The sequence below is a fragment of the Pleurodeles waltl genome, chromosome 3_1 (genome assembly GCF_031143425.1).
Source record: "Pleurodeles waltl isolate 20211129_DDA chromosome 3_1, aPleWal1.hap1.20221129, whole genome shotgun sequence".
In the NCBI taxonomy this organism is placed as follows: domain Eukaryota; kingdom Metazoa; phylum Chordata; class Amphibia; order Caudata; family Salamandridae; genus Pleurodeles; species Pleurodeles waltl.
The window spans coordinates 1,220,924,971-1,220,945,676 of NC_090440.1; the positions used below are offsets into that span (position 1 = coordinate 1,220,924,971).

The window sequence follows — 20,706 nt, forward strand, 5'->3', positions numbered from 1 at the left end:
AGGGCCTTTGCCACTGCAGGAGCTGTAGTGGTCCTTAAGGGAATTGCTTCAGGATACCTAGTGGCATGGTCCACTACCACAAGGATAAACCTATTGCCTGAAGCTGGTGCAGGGTCAAGGGGGCCAACTATGTCAACCCCTACCCTTTCAGAGGGCACCCTAACCACTGGGAGTGGAATTAAGGGGGCCGTAGGTGTGCCACCAGTCCTGCCACTGGCTTGGCAGGTCACACAGGAGCGACAAAACTCCTTTGTGTCCTCTGACATGTGAGGCCAGTGAAACAATGGAACAAGTCTGTCCCAAGTTTTGCTCTGGCACAAATGCCCAGCCAAAAGAATGTCATGTGCCAAGGTCAGAAGAAACTCCCTATACTGCAAAGGGATAACCAATCTCCTGGCAGCTCCAGGTTTAGGGTCCCTTGACTCAGTAGAAAGGAGGTTGTCTTCCCAATAGACCTTATGTCTACCAGTGACTTAAACCCTCTAGTGTGGGACAGGTCTGCTGTGCCACACTCAGCTCTTCTCTAGCAGGCACCCCTGCACCCAAAAGCTCAGCAGTGTCTGCTGCCAGCTCATCTGGTGTAGGTTCTGCACAGGGAGAGGATTCCTCTTCCTCAAAAGGGGAATCTTCTGGAGAGGGAGGGATAGTGGGCAAGGATTTACCCTTTCTACCCCTAGCTTTTGGGAGCACTTGGTCCATTGTTCCAGGATCCAAGTTTCCCTGTCCTTTTTGCTTTTTGGCCTGAGCCCTTATCAAAGCAAAAATATGCCTAGGAATGCCCAGCATTGCTGCATGAGCCTCCAACTCCACTTCAGCCCAAGCTCATGTCTCCAAATCATTGCCCAGTAAGCAATCTACAGGTAATTCAGTGGCTACCACAACTTTCTTTGGACCAGTACACCCCCCCATTTGAGATTCATAACAGCCCAGGGGTGGCTAAGAGTGTTGTTATGAGCATCAGTCACTTGGTACTGCTGACCAAGTAGATGTTGATCAGGGTGAACCAGTTTCTCAATCACCATAGTGACACTAGCTACTATATCCCTGTAGGCCTCAACCTCAACACCGTTTATTAGGGGAAGTTGCTTGTTCTTACCCAGATTAAGGGGACAAGCAACCAAGGTGGCAAAGTCATTACCACCATTAGAGACTACAACAGCCTCTGTGGACTCCCTAACAAGACTAACCGCAACTACATTACCAATGGTGAGCCCAGCTACATCCTTTGATTGCCTATTTGTAGTATACTTCCCACCACCACTGCTATTACTAGGGGCACTAGAGGACACAGTTTGGGTTGGGGTTGTGGTAGTGGGAGGCTTGGTGTTTTTCTTTGGACAAGTTGGATCGCTTGCCCAATGGCCTTTACTTTTACATAAATAACACCATGGCTTCTTTTGATTGTTGGAAGAGGATTTGGACCCACCACCCCCAGAGGATTTTTATGGGCCAGATGAAGACCCAGAATGTTTTTTTATCTTTGTCCCCAACCTTATCAAAAGACTTACCATCCTTCTTCTTGCCATCCTTGTCACCACCTGTATGTACTTTTCTGTTCACTCTTGTTCTGACCCATTTGTCTGCCTTCTTTCCAAATTCTTGGGGAGAGGTCAGATCCGAATCCACAAGATACTGATGTAACAAGTCAGACACAATTATTCAAAATATGCTCTCTCAGGATTAGATTATACAGGCTTTCATAGTCAGTCACCTTACTGCCATGTTACCATCCCTCCAAGGCCTTCACTGAACAGTCTACAAAGTCAGTCCAGTCTTGAGAGGACTCTTTTCTGGTATCTCTGAACTTTATCCTGCATTATTCAGTGGTTAAGCCAAATCCATCTAAGAGTGCATCCTTCAAAACCTTGTAATTATTAGCATCACTTTCTCTGACAGTAAGGCGCCTATCCCCTCCCTTTCCAGTGAAAGATAGCCACAAGATAGCAGCCCACTGCCTTTGACTGACCAACTGTACCATACAGGCCCTCTCAAGTGCAGCAAACCACTTGTTAATGTCATCTCCCTCCTTGTAAGGGGGGGACAATCTTATGCAGGTTCCTAGAATCTTGTTCTCTTACAGGATTACTATTAAGGACACTGCTGCTACCACCATGGGGAACTAACCTCAACCTCTGCCTTTCCCTCTCTACATCTAGAGATTCCCTGTCTAAGGCCAACTGCTGCTGACTCAGCTTCAGTATGGCCTCTTCCAACCTCAGCTTTCTGAGTTCCCTCTCTAGGGTGTTATCCTCAGGGTGGGAGGCTTGGGAATTCTGTGACACAGAGGAAATGTGGGAATTGGCAGAAGTGGACCTGTCTCTAACTGGCTGAACTCTAGTTCCCTGGCCTTTTGGAGTGAAAGGTGCCCTACTAGTGTGTGACCCACTACCAGTGTCACTAGGTGGCCTGTTAGCTGGGAGGTCTTTCGATGAACCCTCCCCAGAGTCCTCAGGGCCTTCCCCTGATTCTTGCTGGGTACCCCCCTCCTCTACCTCCTGATCCTGGCATGGGCCAGACTGGTTCTGGTCACTTTCTAGGAGAAGGCTAAGGAGAAGATCTTTGGTAGGGTTCTCACCAATACTTAAACCTCTTTTTATGCAGAGACCCCTCATACTTCTAAAGTTTAAATCTAGCATAGTTTGCCTGGACAACTGTGGGAGCAAGCTCTACTGCGGACATAGTTGTTCTAAAGGGTTTAGGACAGAGAGAAACAAGTTTTTAGAAACTTTTAAAGAAAAGAAAAAAAACTTTTCAAAACTTTTTAGAAAGTTTTTAGAAAGAGAGTTAAACTGTTTAGGTTAACTGTGTATATTTTTAAGTATTTGGAATATGTTTTTCTTATGAAAACCACCAATGACAAAGCGGTAAAGCAGTTACAACTACTTATCCCACAGCTGCACCACCAATGTAGGAGGCTGCCCTGGCTTATGGTACTGATGGTACTTATACCTTGTGCCAGGTCCAGTTATCCTTTATTAGTAGATTAGTAGTGTTATAGCAGTTTAGGCTGATAGAGGTAGCTATAGCAGAGCAGCTTATGCTGAACTAGGAGACATGCAAAGCTCCTACTATACCACTTATATCATATAGCACTATATCATAAACAACACAATAATCAGAGTTTCTAAAAATAAAGGTATTTTATTTTAGTGACAAAGTGCCAACAATATCTCAGAGGATATACTCCCTTAGGAGGTAAGTAAAATGCACAAAATATACACACAAACCAAAATCAGGTAAGTGAACAGTTAGAAAAGTAGTGCAAACACTGTAGAATACAATAGGATGCAATAGGCCTAGGGGCAACACAAACCATATACTAAGAAAGTGGAATGCGAACCACTTAGGGAACCCAGGCCTAGTGTAGTGTGTAGAGGGTCGCTGGGAGTGTATGAAAACACTGAGTGTCCAAGATACCCCACCCCAAGACCCTGAATAGTAGGAGTACAGTTACCCTACTTCCCCAGAAACACACTAAAGTTGTGGTAGGAGATTCTGCAAAGACCAGAACAGACTGCAAAGCACTGAGGACGAGTTCCTGGACCTGAACACATGTAAAGGAATCGGACCAAGTGCAAGAGTCTCAAAAGTGTCCGCGGTGGGAGGAGCCCACTAAACCCCGGATGAAGGTTCAAAATGGCTGCCTCCGGGTGGAAAAAGCTGAAGATTCTGCAGCAGGGGAAGATGCCAGGAACTTCTCCTTTACCCAGAAGATGTCCCACGGCGTGCTGGAGGATGCAGAATTTTTTCCACGCAGAAAGACCACAAACAAGGCTTGCTAGCTGCCAAGGTTGCGGTTAAAGAAAAAGTGTGCTGCCCAGGCCCAGAAAGGACCAGGAGGTCGCCAATTGGAAGAGGCGACAGAGGGGGTGCTCAGCAACACAGAGTGCCCATGCAGAAGCAGGCAGCACCCGCAGAAGTACTTGAAAACGGGTTCAAGAAAACTGAGCATGGCGGTTGTCTCAAAACTACAAAGGAGGGACCCACGAAGCCAGTGATCAACTCAGCGAGTTGAGCAATACAGGATGGAGTGCTGGGGACCTGGGCTGTGCTGTGCTTGAAGGATTCCTTGCAAAAGTGCACAGAAGCCCTAGCAGCTGCAGTTCACATAGTACACAGGATTACTGCTTAGCGTGGGGAGGCAAAGACTTACCTCCACCAAATTTGCACAGAAGGACCACTGAACTGTCGGGATCACTTGGATCTAGCTCCTGTGTTCCAGGGACCCCGCTTGTCATGATGAGAGGGGACCCAGAGGACAAGTGAAGCAGACGTTTGGTGCCTGCATTAGCAGGGGAAATATTCCGTCGACCCACAGGAGATTTCTTCTTGGCTTCCAGTGCAGAGTGAAGGCAGACAGCCCCCAGAGCATGCACCACCAGGAAACAGTTGAGAAAGCCAGCAGGATTAGGTGCTACAATGTCGCTGGTAGTCTTCTTGCTACTGTGTTGCAGTTTTGCAGGCGTCTTGAAGCTGTCAGCGGTCGATCCTTGGCAGAACTTGAAGAGGGAGATGCAGAGGAACTCTGGTAAGCTCTTGCATTCTTTATTTGAAGAGAAGCCCATAGGAGAGACCCTAAATAGCCCTTAGAGGAGGATTGGCTACCTAGTCAGGTAAGCACCTATCAGGAGATGTCTCTGACGTCACCTGCTGGCACTGGCCACTCAGAGGCCTCCATTTTGCCCTCACACGTCTGCATTCAAGATGATAGAGGTCTGGGACACACTGGAGGAGCTCTGGGCACCACCCCTGGGGTGGTGATGGACAGGGGAGTGGTCACTCCCCTTTCTTTTGTCCAGTTTCAGGCCAGAGCAGGGGCTGGGGGATCCCTGAACCGGTGTAGACTGGCTTATGCATGGAGGGTACCATCTGTGCCCCTCAAAGCATTTCCAGAGGCTGGGGGAAGCTACTCCTCCCTAGCCTTTAACACCTATTTCCAAAGGGAGAGGGTGTAACACCCTCTCTCAGAGGAAATTCTTTGTTCTGCCTTCCTGGGACTGGGCTGCCCAAACCACAGGAGGCCAGAAGCCTTACCAGATTTGGCATGGGGGGACATTTCCATGATCTTAGACATGTTACATGTTACATGGCCATATTTGGAGTTACCATTGTGAAGCTACATATAGGTATTGACCTATATGTAGTGCACGCGTGTAATGGTGTCCCCGCATTCACAACATCTGGGGAAATTGCCCTGAACTATGTGGGGGCACCTTGGCTAGTGCCAGGGTGCCCTCACACTTAGTAACTTTGCACCTAACCTTCACTAAGTGAGGGTTAGACCTATAGGTGACTTAAAAGTTACTTAAGTGCAGTGTAAAATGGCTGTGAAGTAACGTGGGCGTTATTTCACTCAGGCTGCAGTGGCAGTCCTGTGTAAGGTTTGTTTGAGCTCCCTATGGGTGGCAAAAGAAATGCTGCAGCCCATAGGGATCTCCAGGAACCCCAGTACCCTGGTTACCTAGGTACCATATACTAGGGAATTATAAGGGTGTTCCAATGTGCCAATCAGAATTAGTAAAAAGGGTCACTAGCCTGCAGTGACAATTTTAAAGGCAGAGAGAGCATAAGCACTGAGGTTCTGATTAGCAGAGCCTCAGTGACACAGTTAGGCACCACACAGGGAACACATTCAGGACACAATTATGAGCACTAGGGTCTTGGCTAGCAGGATCCCAGTGAGACAGGCAAAAACAAACTGACACACATGGAAAAAATGGGGGTAACATGCTTGGCAAGATGGTACTTTCCTACAAGAACCACCGGTGAAGAACAGTCAGTACTGCACCCAAGAAGATGGAGTCGGGGTCCTGGATGGTGCAGATGATGTCCCACACCGGATGGAGGATTGCAGTCTGGTTTGTGTTGCTGGAGTCTGCCAACAAGCCTAGGCACAAGTAAAGTTTGTGGTTAGCAGGAAATGGTGCTGCCCGGGTCCAGGAGGGACCTGGTGGACTCTACCCAGGAGGGGAAGTCAGAGGGGGCTCTCAGCAACTCAGAGAGCCCACAGAAGGCTGAACAGCGTGCACAGGAGTCCCACAACATGGGGACAAAGGAGGTGCAAAAAGAGGCCCATGCAGCACTACGACAAAGGCTCCCACGCTGCCCGAGAACCACTCAGTAAGATGTGTGTCACAGGCAGGATCTGCATGGTGCATGAAGAACTTCGTGGAAGGATGGCAACAAGCCTTGGCAACTGCAGAACACACAGTGCACGGGGTACTGTCTTGCGTGGGGAGGCAAGCTCTTACCTCCACCAAAGTTGCACAGTAGGATGTCAGGACCACTTCAGTCCACCACCCATGATGTAGGATACACAAAGCTTGTCAGAAGAGGCGATCCACACAGCCGGGTGTCATTGCACTAGGTGCCTGCTGAAGCAGGGGAGTGACTCCTTCACCCCAAGGGAGATTTCTTCGCTCTTCTGGTGCAGGCTGAAGACAGGGTGTCCTCTGAGGATGAATGACTGTTAAACAGTTGCAGGTGCTGGCAGGAGCTGAAGATATAATGTTGCAGAAGTCATCTTTGCTTCTTTGTTGCAGTTTGTAGAGTTCCTGGAGGGTCCAGATACAGTTTCTTCAGTGAGAAGGTGAAGTGGAGGATGCAGAGGATTCCTGCTGGAGTCTTGCAATCTGAATCTGAAGAACCCCCCAAAGGAGAGACCCTAAATAGTCCTGAAAGGGGAATTGGTCACCTAAACAGGTAAGCACCTATCGGGGCAAGGCTCTGACGTCACCTGCTGGTACTGGCCACTCAGATGCTCCCAGAGTTCCCTGCCAATTTGGAATCCAAGATGGCAAAAACCCAGGGACCCTCTGGAGGAGCTCTGGGCAACACCCCTGGGCTGGTCACTTCCTTTTCCTTTGTCCAGTTTCACGCCAGAACAGGGACTGGGGGTCCCTGAACCGGTGTAGACTGGATTATGCAGGGAGGGCACCAAATGTGCCCTTCAAAGCATTTCCAGGGGATTGGGAAGGCTAACCTCCTAAGCCTGTAACACCTATTTCCAAAGGAAGAGGGTGTAACACCCCTCTCCTAAAGGAAATCCTTTGTTCTGCCTTCCTGGGCTCGAGCTTTTCAAGCAACGGGAGGGCAGAAATCTGTCTGAGAGGTGGCAGCAGCTGGGGCTTCCTGGAAAACCTCAGGAGGCTGGAATGGCAATACTGGGGGTAATCTAAGGAGCTCCCAAAGTGCGTGGAATCATACAACCAATGCAAAAGCCTTGGGGTACTATTCCAACATGTTTGATACCTAACATGCCTATGTTCGGAGTTACCATTATGTAGCTGAACATAGGTAGTGACCTATGTCCAGTACACGCGTAAAATGGTGTCCCTGCACTCACAAAGTCTAGGAAAATGGTCCTGGAGGTTGTGGGGGCACCTCTGGTAGTGCTGGGGTGACCTTACTCACAGGTACTCTGCACCCTGCCTTCACACCTGGAGGGCCTGCTTTAGGGGTGACCTATATGTGACCTGGTGTAGTGAAAATGGCAGTGAAAGGGTGCATGCACCTTTTTAAACAGGCTACAATGGCAGTCCTGCAGAAGCCTTTCAATGGGCTCCCTCTGGGTGGCAAAAGACCTGCTGCAGCCCATAGGGATCCCTGGAACCTCAATGCCCTGTGTACCTGGGTACCATATACTAAGGACTTTTAAGGGGATACCAGTATGCCAATTGAGGGTGAAATACTGGGTTACAAGTATGCAACAAGCAAATTAGCAGCATCCCAGTGAACGCAGTCAAGCACACTGACATCAGGCAGAAAATGGGGGTAACCATGGCAAATGAGGGTACTTTCCTACATACATTCGTTATGACACAATGAATTCTATGAATTATGTATGGATTTTCCAATCAGAGTTGCCATATTGTTTGCTTGGGAGTCATAGGAAAGGCTTCTGCCACCAGGTATGCCCTCTCTCTCCCCTGATGGAAGTGGTGTATGGCCTAGAAGGACCAGTAGCCGCTCCCTTTCTGAAAGCTGGTTGGACAAAGTAGGCAAATCTAGTTCAAGGGCCCGGCACAGAAAGGATTGGCAGTCCTGAGTGTACGACGTTCGGTTTTAGAAACCAAAAGACAGAACTCTTCTACATTTCCTTTCATTTAAGCAGCAAGTGCAAAATCTGTTTCTCATTAATTGAAAGCTGTGTTATTTCCTCAAACTTTTTTTTGCGCCGCCACATGTTTTGGACTTTGTTTAATAATGTTTATTTAGGCAATTGCCATTTAAATTATACATAAAACGAACATCAACCATAATATGGACAATTGAGAAAAAAAAAAAAAAAAAAAAAAAAGAAGCTATATCAAGGCATCTTACAAACTAGCCAAATTTTGTTCACTTTGTACTCTTAAAAAATATGCCCACATCTGAAACTATATCATAAGGAATTGTAGCTGGGTAACAGTTAATTACGGGAATTTGCAAAGCTGAAGTTGCCCATGATGTCACTCAGAACTCTGGGGTGAAAAACATCCCTGTAATTCTCTTTTTACTAACCTAAAATTTTATGTTATGTATGGCCCCCAAAATCATCGATCCCTTTTCACTGCTACACAGGGGCAGAGGAGTAATGGGACAGCCATACATAGCCTCCCTGTTTAAATGTAGAAGAAAAAATCTGGCTTCCTTCCACCCACTCCTACCACTTGCTTGCTGGACCTTCCCTTCATTCTCCTCCAGAAACTTCGCCCACTGCTTTCCACTCTGCTTTGACAGGCTCTCAGAGATCTGTCGGAGCAGCCTGGAATTCTTTTATGATGAAGCAAAAGTGATAAACAGCTGTTGATAACGACTGTTGCTGTGTCATAGCAGTGGATTACTGGATTTAGAAACTAGTCATTCACACTAGTGTCTCTCTAACATACAAAATTATAGATAGGTAACAGTGAATAAGTGGAATGTTTCCACAGAGGGGTTCTGGGCAACATCAAGTAGAAAATGAGAGCAATGTTTTAGTTGTCTAGTATGTGACTGAACTCTCCAAGGCGAAAAACATCCACTTTATTCACTTATACCCATCTGTAATTTTATGTTATGTATGGCCCCTAAAATCATCTGCTACACGGGTGCATAGTAGTAGGGGAGCCATGCTTAACACAGCCTCTTCTCTCTAAACTGACCACCTGCCATCTACACCCGCCATTCTCTCTGCCTTCCCTTCCCTCCCGTACAAAATCTGTGCAGGCTTTTCTCCTCTGAGAGAACCAGCCAGAGTAGCAAAGAATTACTTTATGATGTAGCAACAGTGGGTAACAAGTTCTACTACTCTGTTGCTACATCACAGTACTTATTTACTGGAATTAGAAAACATTCTAAATCCAGAAAATCACTGCTATGATGTAGCAACATTGGGTAATGGAACAGTAGGGCAGTGTATTTAGAATGGATTTATATGTCAATATATTCACCTCACAATATTTTTGGATGGCATTCAGTGTATGTTGAACTACCAATGAAGTGTAATCAATACCTATAAGGCCATTAGCATAAAGCAAGAGAAAAATATGAACATTCCTCATTTCGGAGCGGAATGAGTATGTGTGTGACAGATATTGGGATTCATTATTCTGCTTACTACTCTACACGGTGACTGATCACCTCGGCACGTAGATTCCCATGCCCTGGTGTTCATGGTAAATTTCAATTTCACCTCGCTTGTCCAGCAGTGGAGCATCCTGGCCTAAAATCACCTGCCACATACAACGATACACTCACTCACTGGACAAGCCTGGTTAAGGCTTAAAGAATGGAGATTTAATCATGATGGGGCAATTCTGACACAACATACTCTAGTAAGGGCTCTTACTTGCTTAAACAAAAGCTGATCAAAATTTCTGCGAGTCCTCTGAGCTCACTACATCGCACGTTACGTACCAGCAGCTTATATTCATTGATATCTTTTAATCTTACTAAATGTGCAATAGTGTTATTTAAGACTGTTATATTTCACAGTCGAGACGTGATTACTTTATTTCCTGATTTTACCGAGTTTTATAATTTGATATTGATTTTAAAATGTTTTCTCCCGCAGGGCACGCACGAGTCTCTTAACGGCAATGCAAAAGCACTTTCAACAGTTGCAGCTATTATTGATGGAACTGGCTCCATAGGTGAGAGGAGCGAAAATAAATTATGCTTGGAATTCGCGTTGCAGGATTTCTTGTGAGCTTTACAGATCAATTCCTAGATGATTTGAAAGGGGACTAGTAATCATTTAAAGAAAATGATATACATTGTATCTCACTACTGATAATCATTCTTAAAACTGGCAAAGCTATCCCTTTTCTAGATCGAAAAAAGAAGGCATAACTCTGAACTGACTCCATAGAAGGAGGAAGCCAGAAGCACTAAACATGTTGGGACTTGTACGTCTCTACCTTCATTGGGATATGTGAAACCACAAATCTAAATATTATTTATATCGCTCCAAGACGCGTTCTCCTAAGACATCTAGGAGTACTAAAAGGCATGAAACTACAAAGTAACAGAAACTGACAAAAGAGATAGGTTTTCTAACTCTTTTTTGAACTGTTTGTAAATATCAGTTCTGAAATGACGGGCATTCCAGAACTGGGAACACAAAACCCTTGCACTGGGTTTCATGTTGATTGCATAATCAAGAATTATGCAAGTCACTCATCAGATGTGGCTACACAAACAAGGAAAGTAATTGCTTGATGACAAGCATCGTGTTCCAATGCATTATTCTATTTTAATCAAAGATATGCTGTCTGATATTGTTCCACAGTGTTAAATGTGTATCTATAATGAGTAGGTTGAACAATTGAAACAGAAATCGTGACAAATAATTAGAGCACATCCTATCATACTTGTAAACACTACTTGCTGGAAAATGTTGATGTAGGGAATAAAAATGCAAGTTCAAAAATAAGTTTGCCAGCAATATAAATACATGTGCATGTGTGAATAAATACCAAGGGATAAAAATGCAACCCCACATTAAGAATCATCAGTAGATACAATTGAATGAAATCAGGGTAAAAAGATGATACTTAGCACAACCACCTTAAGTCCCTTGCTCTACAAGGGTAACATCCTAGAAAGTAAATCAGCCCAACCATGTTGTGTAAAAGTGGTCAGGCCTGTACTTGACAAGAAAGTTGAGGTCAGACCTCTAGTGACATCACAGTTCCACCATGGATACAGTACCCATCACTGCACAACATACCATGTTGCAGAAGCTCCAAAAAGATTCAGTGTTAGACTCCACTAGGGGGACATAGGGTAAACAGGGACTACTGGGCCCCAACAGTAGTGGTTGAGGTAATTTGCCACTGGTGTCTTGGGATACATCCTACTAGGGGTCTGCTAAATGGATCAAGTACAACCCCTTCTGCATTAGCATCTCAGGGTAGTGAGCGTCAGCAGTCACAGGCTTCTTAGGGAGGTATTGTGGGGCTGTAGAAAACTGGAGTTAAACAATCAGCCACTCAACACAATAACTTTGATGTCCGGCCAGTGCTTATTTTTTAGCTAAATAAGTTACTTCTAATCACCCAGTGTGAGAAAGTAGCCTCTTTCTAGCATAGTTACCCCCACTATTGGCCTGTTTGTGAGTGTGTGTCTGTAGGAGGCTGGCCTGGCTTGTAGTGGGTACCAGAGGTACTTACACCTTGTGCCAGGTCCAGTTATCCCTTATTAGTGTAGAAGAGGTGTTTCTAGCAGCTTAGGCTGATAGAAGGTAGCTATGGCAAAGCAGCTGATGCTGAACTAGGAGACATGTAAAGCTCCCACTATACCACTGGTGTCATATGCACAATATCATAAGAAAACACAATACACAGATATACTAAAAATAAAGGTACTTTATTTTTATGACAATATGCCAAAAGTATCTCAGTGAGTACCCTCAGTATGAGAATGCCAAATATACACAAGATATATGTACACAATACCAAAATTATGCAGTAATAGCAAAAGGAAGAAATGCAAGCAGTGTAAAGTTACAATAGATTGCAATAGGAGCACATAGGTATAGGGGCAACACAAACCATATACTCCAAAAGTGGAATGCGAACCACGAATGGACCCCAAACCTATGTGAGCTTGTAGAGGGTCGCTGGGGCTGTAAGAAAACAGTGAGGGTTAGAAAAATAGCCCACCCCAAGACCCTGTAAGGTAGGTGTAAAGTGCACCTACAACCCCGAGAGAGCACAGAAGTCGTGATAGGGGGATTCTGCAAGGAAAACCAACACCAGCAATGCAACAACAGTGGATTTCTGGACCTGAGTACCTGTAAGACAAGGGGACCAAGTCCAAGAGTCGCGACAGTTTCGAGAATGGTCAGGAGCCCAGGAAATGCCAGCTGAGGGTGCAAGGAAGCTGCCACCGGATGGAAGAAGCTTGGTGTTTTGCAAGAATGAAGAGGACTAGGAACTTCCTCTTTGGAGGATGGATGTCCCATGTCGTGAAGAAGCTTGCAGAGGTGTTCCCATGCAGAAAGACCGCAAACAAGCCTTGCTAGCTGCAAGGGTCGCAGTTAGGGTTTTTGGATGCTGCTGTGGCCCAGGAGGGACCAGGATGTCGCCACTCGGATGAGGAGACAGAGGGGGCGCCCAGCAAGTCAGGGAGCCCTCACAGAAGCAGGCAGCACCCGCAGAAGTACCGGAAAAGGCACTTAGAAGAGGAGTGAACCGGAGTCAACGCGAAGTCACAAAAGAGAGTCCCACGACTCCAGAGGACAACTCAGAAGGTTGTGCACTGCAGGTTAGAGTGTCAGGGACCCAGGCTTGGCTGTGCACGAAGGAAATCCTGGAAGAGTGCACAGGAGCCGGAGCAGCTGCAAATCACGCGGTACCCAGCAATGCAGTCTAGCGTGGGGAGGCAAGGACTTACCTCCACCAAACTTGGACTGAGAGTCACTGGACTGTGGGAGTCACTTGGACAGAGTTGCTGAGTTCCAGGGACCACGCTCGTCATGCTGAGAGGGGACCTAGAGGACCGGTGATGCAGTCTTTTGTTACCTGCGGTTGCAGGGGGAAGATTGCGTCGACCCATGGGAGATTTCTTCAGAGCTCCTGGTGCAGAAAGGAGGCAGGCTACCCCCAGAGCATGTACCACCAGGAAACAGTCGAGAAGCCAGCAGGATGAGCGATACAAGGTTGCTAGTAGTTGTCTTTGCTACTTTGTTGCGGTTTTGCAGGCGTCCTGAGCAGTCAGCGGTCGATCCTTTGGCAGAAGGTGAAGAGGGAGATGCAGAGGAATTCTGGTGAGCTCTTGCATTCGGTATCTGAAGAATTCCCAAAGCAGAGACCCTAAATAGCCAGAAAAGGAGGTTTGGCTACCTAGGAAGGAGGATTGGCTACTAAGAGATAAGTGCCTATCAGAAGGAGTCTCTGACGTCACCTGCTGGCACTGGCCACTCAGAGCACACCAGTGTGCCAGCAACACCTCTGTTTCCAAGATGGCAGAGGTCTAGGGCACACTGGAGGAGCTCTGGGCACCTCCCCTGGGAGGTGCAGGTCAGGGGAGTGGTCACTCCCCTTTCCTTTGCCCAGTTTCGCGCCAGAGTAGGGCTGGGGGATCCCTAAACCGGTGTAGACTGTCTTATGCAGAGATGGGCAGCATCTGTGCCCATCAAAGCATTTCCAGAGGCTGGGGGAGGCTTCTCCTCCCAAGCCTTCACACCTATTTCCAAAGGGAGAGGGTGTTATACCCTCTCTCAGAGGAAATCCTTTGTTCTGCCTTCCTGGGTCAGGGCTGCCTGGACCCCAGGAGGGCAGAAACCTGTCTGAGGGGTTGGCAGCAGCTGCAGTGGGGACCCCGGAAAGGCAATTTGGCAGTACCCGGGTTCTGTGCTAGAGACCCGGGAATCATGGAATTGTCTCCCCAGTGCCAGAATGGCATTTGGGTGACAATTCCATGATCTTAGACATGTTACATGGCCATGTTCGGAGTTACCATTGTGACGCTATACATAGGTAGTGACCTATGTATAGTGCACGCGTGTAATGGTGTCCCGGCACTCACACAATATAGTCTCCAACCCCCTAGAATGTGGCTCGGGGGGGGCAGGAAGAGGCAGGGTCTTGTGGACTACAAAGACTTTCCTTTGAAGAGGGAAGTACAGAGGAACTCTGGTGAGCTCTTGCATTTGTTATCTGCAGAATTCCCCAGAGAAGAGACCCTAAATAGCCAGAAAAGGAGGTTTGGCTACCAAGAAAGGAGGATTGGCTACAAAGAGAGGTAAGAGCCTATCAGAGGGGGTCACTGACGTCACCTGCTGGCACTGACCACTCAGAGCAGTCCAGTGTGCCCCCAACACCTCTGTTTCCAAGATGGCAGAGGTCTGGGACACACTGGAGGAGCTCTGGGCACCTCCCCTGGGAGGTACTGGTCAGGGGAGTGGTCACTCCCCTTTCCTTTGTCCAGTTTCGTGCCAGAGCAGGCCTGGCGGATCCCTGAACCGGTGTAGACTGGCTTATGCAGAGATGGGCACCATCTTTGCCCATCAAAGCATTTCCAGAGGCTGGGGGAGGCTACTCCTCCCCAGCCCTTCACACCTATTTCCAAAGGGAGAGGGTGTAACACCCTCTCTCAGAGGAAATAGTTCTGCCTTCCTGGAGCCCAGGAGGGCAGAATCCTGTCTGAGGGGTTGGCAGCAGCTGCAGTGGAAACCCTGGAAAGGCAGTTTGGCAGTACCCGGGTTCTGTGCTAGAGACCCACAGGATCATGGAATTGTCCCCCCAATACCAGAATGGTATTGGTGTGACAATTCCATGATCTTAGACATGTTACATGGCCAAGTTCGGAGTTACCATTGTGACGCTATACATAGGTAGTGACCTATGTATAGTGCACGCGTGTAATGGTGTCCCCGCACTCACAAAGTCCGTGGAATTTGCCCTGAACGATGTGGGGGCACCTTGGCTAGTGCCAGGGTGCCCACACACTAAGTAACTTGGCACCCAACCTTCATCAGGTGAAGGTTAGACATATAGGTGATTTATAAGTTACTTATGTGCAGTGTAAAATGGCTGTGGAATAACGTGGACGTTATTTCACTCAGGCTGCAGTGGCAGGCCTGTGTAAGAATTGTCTGAGCTCCCTATGTGTGGCAAAAGAAATGCTGCAGCCCATAGGGATCTCCTGGAACCCCAATACCCTGGGTACCTCAGTACCATATACAAGGGAATTATATGGGTGTACCAGTATGCCAATGTGAATTTGTTACATTTAGTCACTAGCCTGTAGTGACAAATTTGGAAAGCAGAGAGAGCATAACCACTGAGGTTTCAGTTAGCAGAGCCTCAGTGATACAGTTAGGCACCACACAGGGAACACATACATGGCACATACTATGAGCACTGGGGTCCTGCCTGGCAGGATCCCAGTGACACAAGAACTAAAACAACATACATACAGTGAAATATGGGGGTAACATGCCACGCAAGATGGTACTTTCCTACACAACCCCCCCCCCCCCAAACGAAGGGCAATAAGACTAGCCATGTCCTGATGAGTCTTCATTCTCCAAGTGGAAATATCTGGAGAGTCCATCTGCATTGGAGTGGGTACTCCCAGGTCTATGTTCCACTGTATAGTCCATTCCCTTTAGAGATACGGACCACCTCAACAATTTAGGGTTTTCACTTTTCATTTGTTTTAGCCAAAGTAGAAGTTTGTGGTCTGTTTGAACAATAAAGTGATTGCCAAACTGGTATGGCCTCAACCTTTTCAGTGCCCAGACCACAGCAAAGGCCTCCCTCTCTATGGCAGGCCAACGCTTTTCTCTAAAGGTCAACCTTCTGCTGATAAAAGCAACTGGTTGATCCTGGTCCTCAGAATTCAGTTGTGATAAGACTGCCCCTACCCCTAATTCAGATGCATCAGTTTGAACAGTTCATTTCTTGGAGTAACATGGGCTTTTCAGGACAGGTGCAGAGCACATGGCCTGTTTGATCTCCTCAAAAGCTTTCTGACAGCTAGCTGTCCATAACACCTTCTTTGGCATTTTCTTGCTTGTGAGATCATTAAGAGTGGCTGCTATGGAGCCATAATTCTTGATGAATCTCCTGTAGTAACCTGTGAGGCCTAAAAAGGCTCTCACCTGGGTCTGAGTTGTAGGGGGAACCCAATCCATGCTTGTCTGGATTTTCCCCTGTAGGTGTGCAATCTGTTCTCCACCTACCAGGTGGCCCGGATAAACCACTTTCCCCTGCCCTATCTGACACTTTGAGGCCTTGATAGTGAGGCCTGCCTTTTGCAGGGCCTCCAAAACTTTCCAAAGGTGGACCAGGTGCTCATCCCAGGTTGAGCTAAAGTCAGCAATATCAAGATATGCTGCACTGAAAGCTTCCAACTCTTGCAGGACTGTGTTCACCAACCTCTGAAAAGTGGCAGGTGCATTTTTCAAACCAAAGGGCATTACTGTGATTTGGTAGTGCCCTCCTATAGTAAAAAATGCAGTCTTTGGTTCAGCATCTTCTTCCAATCTGACCTGCCAATACCCTGCAGTCAGATCAAAAGTGCTAAGATACTTGGCAGAAGCCAGTGTATCAATGAGCTCATCTGCCCTGGGTATAGGGTGAGCATCAGTTTTTGTTACCTGATTGAGCCCTCAGTAATCTACACAAAACCCCATCTCCCTCTTTCCATCTTTGGTGTGAGGTTTTGGTACAAGCACCACTGGCTAGCCCATGGGCTTTCAGAAGGTTCAATCACCCCCAAATCCAACATTTTCTGCACCTCTTGTTTAATGCAGTCTCTGGCATGGTCAGGCTGCCTATAAATTTTACTTTTGGCAGGCAGGCTGTCTCCAGTGTGAATTGTGTGTTCACATCAGGATGTTGTACCTGGTATAAGTGAAAAGAGGTCAGAAAATTAGCTTAGGAGATTGATGCAGTTGTCTTTCTGTTCTGCAGTCAGACAATCTGCTAAAACTACTCCCTCCACTATGGCAGTTGCTTCAGTGGTGGAAAAGAGATCAGGGAGAGTGTCATTCTCTTCTTCCTGTCCCTCATCTGTTGCCATGAGCAGGGTGGTATCAGCCCTGCCATAGTAGGGTTTTAGGCGGTTGACATGAATCACCCTAAGGGGACTCCTGGCAGTGCCCAGGTCTACCAAATAGGTAACATCCCCCCTCTTCTCAACAATTAGATGGGGTCCACTCCATTTGTCTTTGAGTGCTCTTGGGGCCACAGGCTCCAATACCCACACCTTCTGCCTTGGTTGGTACTGGATCCGAACAGCCTTCTGGTCATGCCATTGCTTTTGTAGCTCCTGGCTGGACCGAAGGTTTTTACTGGCCTTTTTCATGTGCTCAGCCATTCTGGATCTTAGGCCAAGTACATAATCCACTATGTCCTGTTTAGGAGCCTTTAAAGGTTGTTCCCAACCCTCCTTTACAAGAGTAAGTGGACCTCTTACAGGGTGCCCAAAGAGGAGTTCAAAGGGGCTGAAGCCCACTTGGGGTACCTCCCTGTAAGCAAAAAAGGAGGCAGGGTAACAGGACATCCCATCTCCTCCTGCGTTTTTCAGGGAGTCCCATTATCATTCCTTTGAGAGTTTTATTAAACCTCTCAACCAGTCCATTTGTCTGTGGATGGTAAGGGGTGGTTAACTAGTAGGTAACACCACACTCCTTCCACATTGCTTTTAGGTATGCAGACATGAAGTTGCTACCTCGGTCTGACACCACCTCTTTTGGAAAACCCACTCTGGAAAAGATTCCCAAGAGGGCTTTTGCTACAGCAGGAGCTGTAGTGGTCCTTAGAGGTATGGCTTCGGGATATCTTGTGGCATGGTCTACTACCACCAAGATAAATCTATTGCCTGAAGCAGTAGGAGGGCCAAGGGGGCCAACTATGTCAACCCCTACCCTTTCAAAGGGCACCCCAACCACTGGAAATGGAACTAGAGGGGCCTTTGGAGTGCCACCAGTCCTGCCACTGGCTTGGCAGGTCACACAGGACTTACAAAAGTCTTTGGTGTCCTCTGATATATGAGGTCAGTGAATCAAGGGGACAAGTCTTTCCCAAGTTTTTGTCTGGCCCAAATGCCCAGCCAAAGGAATGTCATGTGCTAGAGTGAGATGAAACTCTCTGTACTGCAGAGGAATGACCAATCTCCTGTCTGCTCTAGGTATTGGGTCCCTTGACTGTGTACAAGAGGTTATCTTCCCAGTATACTCTGACTGTCACTGACATCCCCATTTTGCTGCTTGACAGCTTGCTGTCTGAGACCCTCTAATGTGGGACAGGACTGCATCACTGGTCCTCTGGGTCCCCTCTCATCCTGACAAGCCTGGTCCCTGGAACACAGGAACTCTACCCAAGTGACTCCCACTGCCCACTGATCCTTCAGTCCAAGTTTGGTGGAGGTAAGTCCTTGCCTCCCCACGCTAGACTGCAAACCTGTGTACTGCGTGATTTGCAGCTGCTCCAGCTTCTGTGCACTCTTCCAGGATTTCCTTCATGCACAGCATAGCCTGGGTCCCCAGCACTCCGTCCTGCAGTGCTCAACCCACTGAGTTGGCCTGCGACTTTGTGGGACCCTCTTTTGTAACTCTACGTGGACTCCAGTTCACAAATCTTCCAAGTGCCTGTTCAGGTACTTCTGCGGGTACTGCCTGCTTCTGTGAGGGCTCTCTGTGTTGCTGATCGCCCCCTCTGTCTCCCCCTCCAAGGGGCTACATCCTGGTCCTTCCTGATCCTCAGCAGCACCCAAAAACCTCTACCGCGACCCTTGCAGCTAGCATGGCTTGTTTGCGGTATGTCTGCGTGGGAACACTTCTGCAACCTTCATCGTGACGTGGGACATCTTCCATCCAAATGAGAAGTTCCTAGTCCTCTTCGTTCTTGCAGAATTGCAAGCTTCTTCCATCCGAAGGCAGGTTCCTTGCACCTTCATCCAGGGTTTCCTGGGCTCCTGCCCCCACCCGGACACTGTTGCGACTATTGGACTTGGTCCCCTTGCTTTGCAGGTCCTCAGGTCCAGGAATCCATTTTCAGTGCACTGCTGGTGTTTGTTGTTCTTGCAGAATCCCCCTATCACGACTATTGTGCTCTTTTGGGGTAGTAGGTGTACTTTTCAGGGTCTTGGGGTGGGGTATCTTGGACACCCTCACTGTTTTCTTACAGTCCCAACAACCCTCTACAAGCTCCCTTAGGTCTGGGGTCCATTCGTGATTTGCAGTCCACTTTTGGAGTATATGGTTTGTGTTGCCCCTAGACCTATGCTTGCCTATTGCAACCTATTGTAATTCTACACTATTTGCATTACTTTTCTGACTCTTACTTACCTATTTGTAGTTTGTGTACATATATCTTGTGTATATCACTAACCTTCTTACTGAGGATATTCACTGAGATTCTTGTGGCATATTGTCATAAAAATAAAGTACCTTTATTTTTAGTAACTCTGTGTATTGTGTTTTCTTATGATATTTTGCATATGATATAAGTGGTATAGTAGGAGCTTTGCATGTCTCCTAGTTCAGCCTAAGCTGCTTTGCCATAGCTACCTTCTATCAGCCTAAGCTGCTAGAAACACCTCTATTCTAATAATAAGGGATAACTGGACCTGGCACAAAGTGTAAGTACCTTTGGTATCCACTACAAGCCAGGCCAGCCTCATACATTGGTGGTGCAGCTGTGGGATAAGTACTTGCAACTGATTTACCACTTTTTCATTTTGTACTTTTCATAAGAGAATCATATACCAAACAGTTCAGTGCATGTACACTTAACCCAAAAACCCTCTGCACAACCCTTTGAGTTGGTTCGCCGGCGGTATATCTGTAGTCACTCCGCCCCCCTGACACTACCAGGAAGGGAGGGAACCAGCAGCTCCCACCGCAGGGGCCCCGCCTCCGCGGCATCTTTTGCGCCAGCCATTTACGGCCGCCACCTACTACCAGGGCAAACCGCACTTTTGTTGCGGTATCTCCTGGGGCCTGTCAGTGTCATCGGCAGCCGGGCCCCATCAGGAACCACCGCCGGCCGCACTCGAGGCCTAAACAGTGTGTTCTTCCTCCCTGTGAGCCCCTCAGTCACGGCACCTCCTGGAGCCCAGTCTGGTCACATCCCTACCTTACTGCGTGAGAGCCTCAATCTGTCTGGACCTGGTTTCATCTAGCCCGCTGGCATCTGGAATTTCAGCCGCGGCCCCCAAACAGGCCTCAGCATGGATTGCTTCGGAGGCTTGCATATCTGCTGTGGGCAGAGGTGTCTCTGATCGCCTGGGGGGTCTGACGATACGTGCCACCAGGGCCTAGGCATCGTGCCGCTTCCTCCAATCCTCTGCTGTCCTGCCTATGCGCAGGCCGTGCCGTGCAGTCTTCAGTGGCCCACTCTCTCACTCACCTTCAACATGGGCAGCTGTCTACCGGTTGTCCCCCAAGCCCGCCACGAGGGTCTCCAGGGTACGCTCATCGCCGCACACCGTCATTGGGGCCAAATAACACCATTTGAGAAGGATTAATAGAGGGCTCACACGAAGCTTCACAGTCAGCGACCCAGGGCGGTCGCCATCTTGGCCACGCCCCCGTGTACAGCATTTATGCCAGAGATGTCAAAACCATCAGCCCCAACGGAACAGTCTCCGAAGGATGAACTCCAAAAGCCCTCATAAGGACATTTCAGCACCAAAGCCTAAGTCGACCTCTAAAGACCACGCACTTGTGGAAGAAGAAGGCCCTATCCACGAGAGACTGCCAGAGATCCTTCATTCATGCAAGAG

The 20,706-nt window shown here is 47.8% G+C and overlaps 1 protein-coding gene across 2 annotated transcripts in view; it reads left to right on the forward strand.

The window, feature by feature from the left end:
- Positions 1-20,706, forward strand: part of SLC37A2 (solute carrier family 37 member 2) — a 1,507,897-nt gene that overhangs the window by 1,295,190 nt on the left and 192,001 nt on the right. For both annotated transcript variants that reach the window (XM_069224551.1, XM_069224550.1), the window contains exon 15: positions 10,037-10,115. In XM_069224551.1, the coding sequence (XP_069080652.1) occupies positions 10,037-10,115 (79 nt within the window). The remainder of the gene's footprint in view (positions 1-10,036; positions 10,116-20,706) is intronic.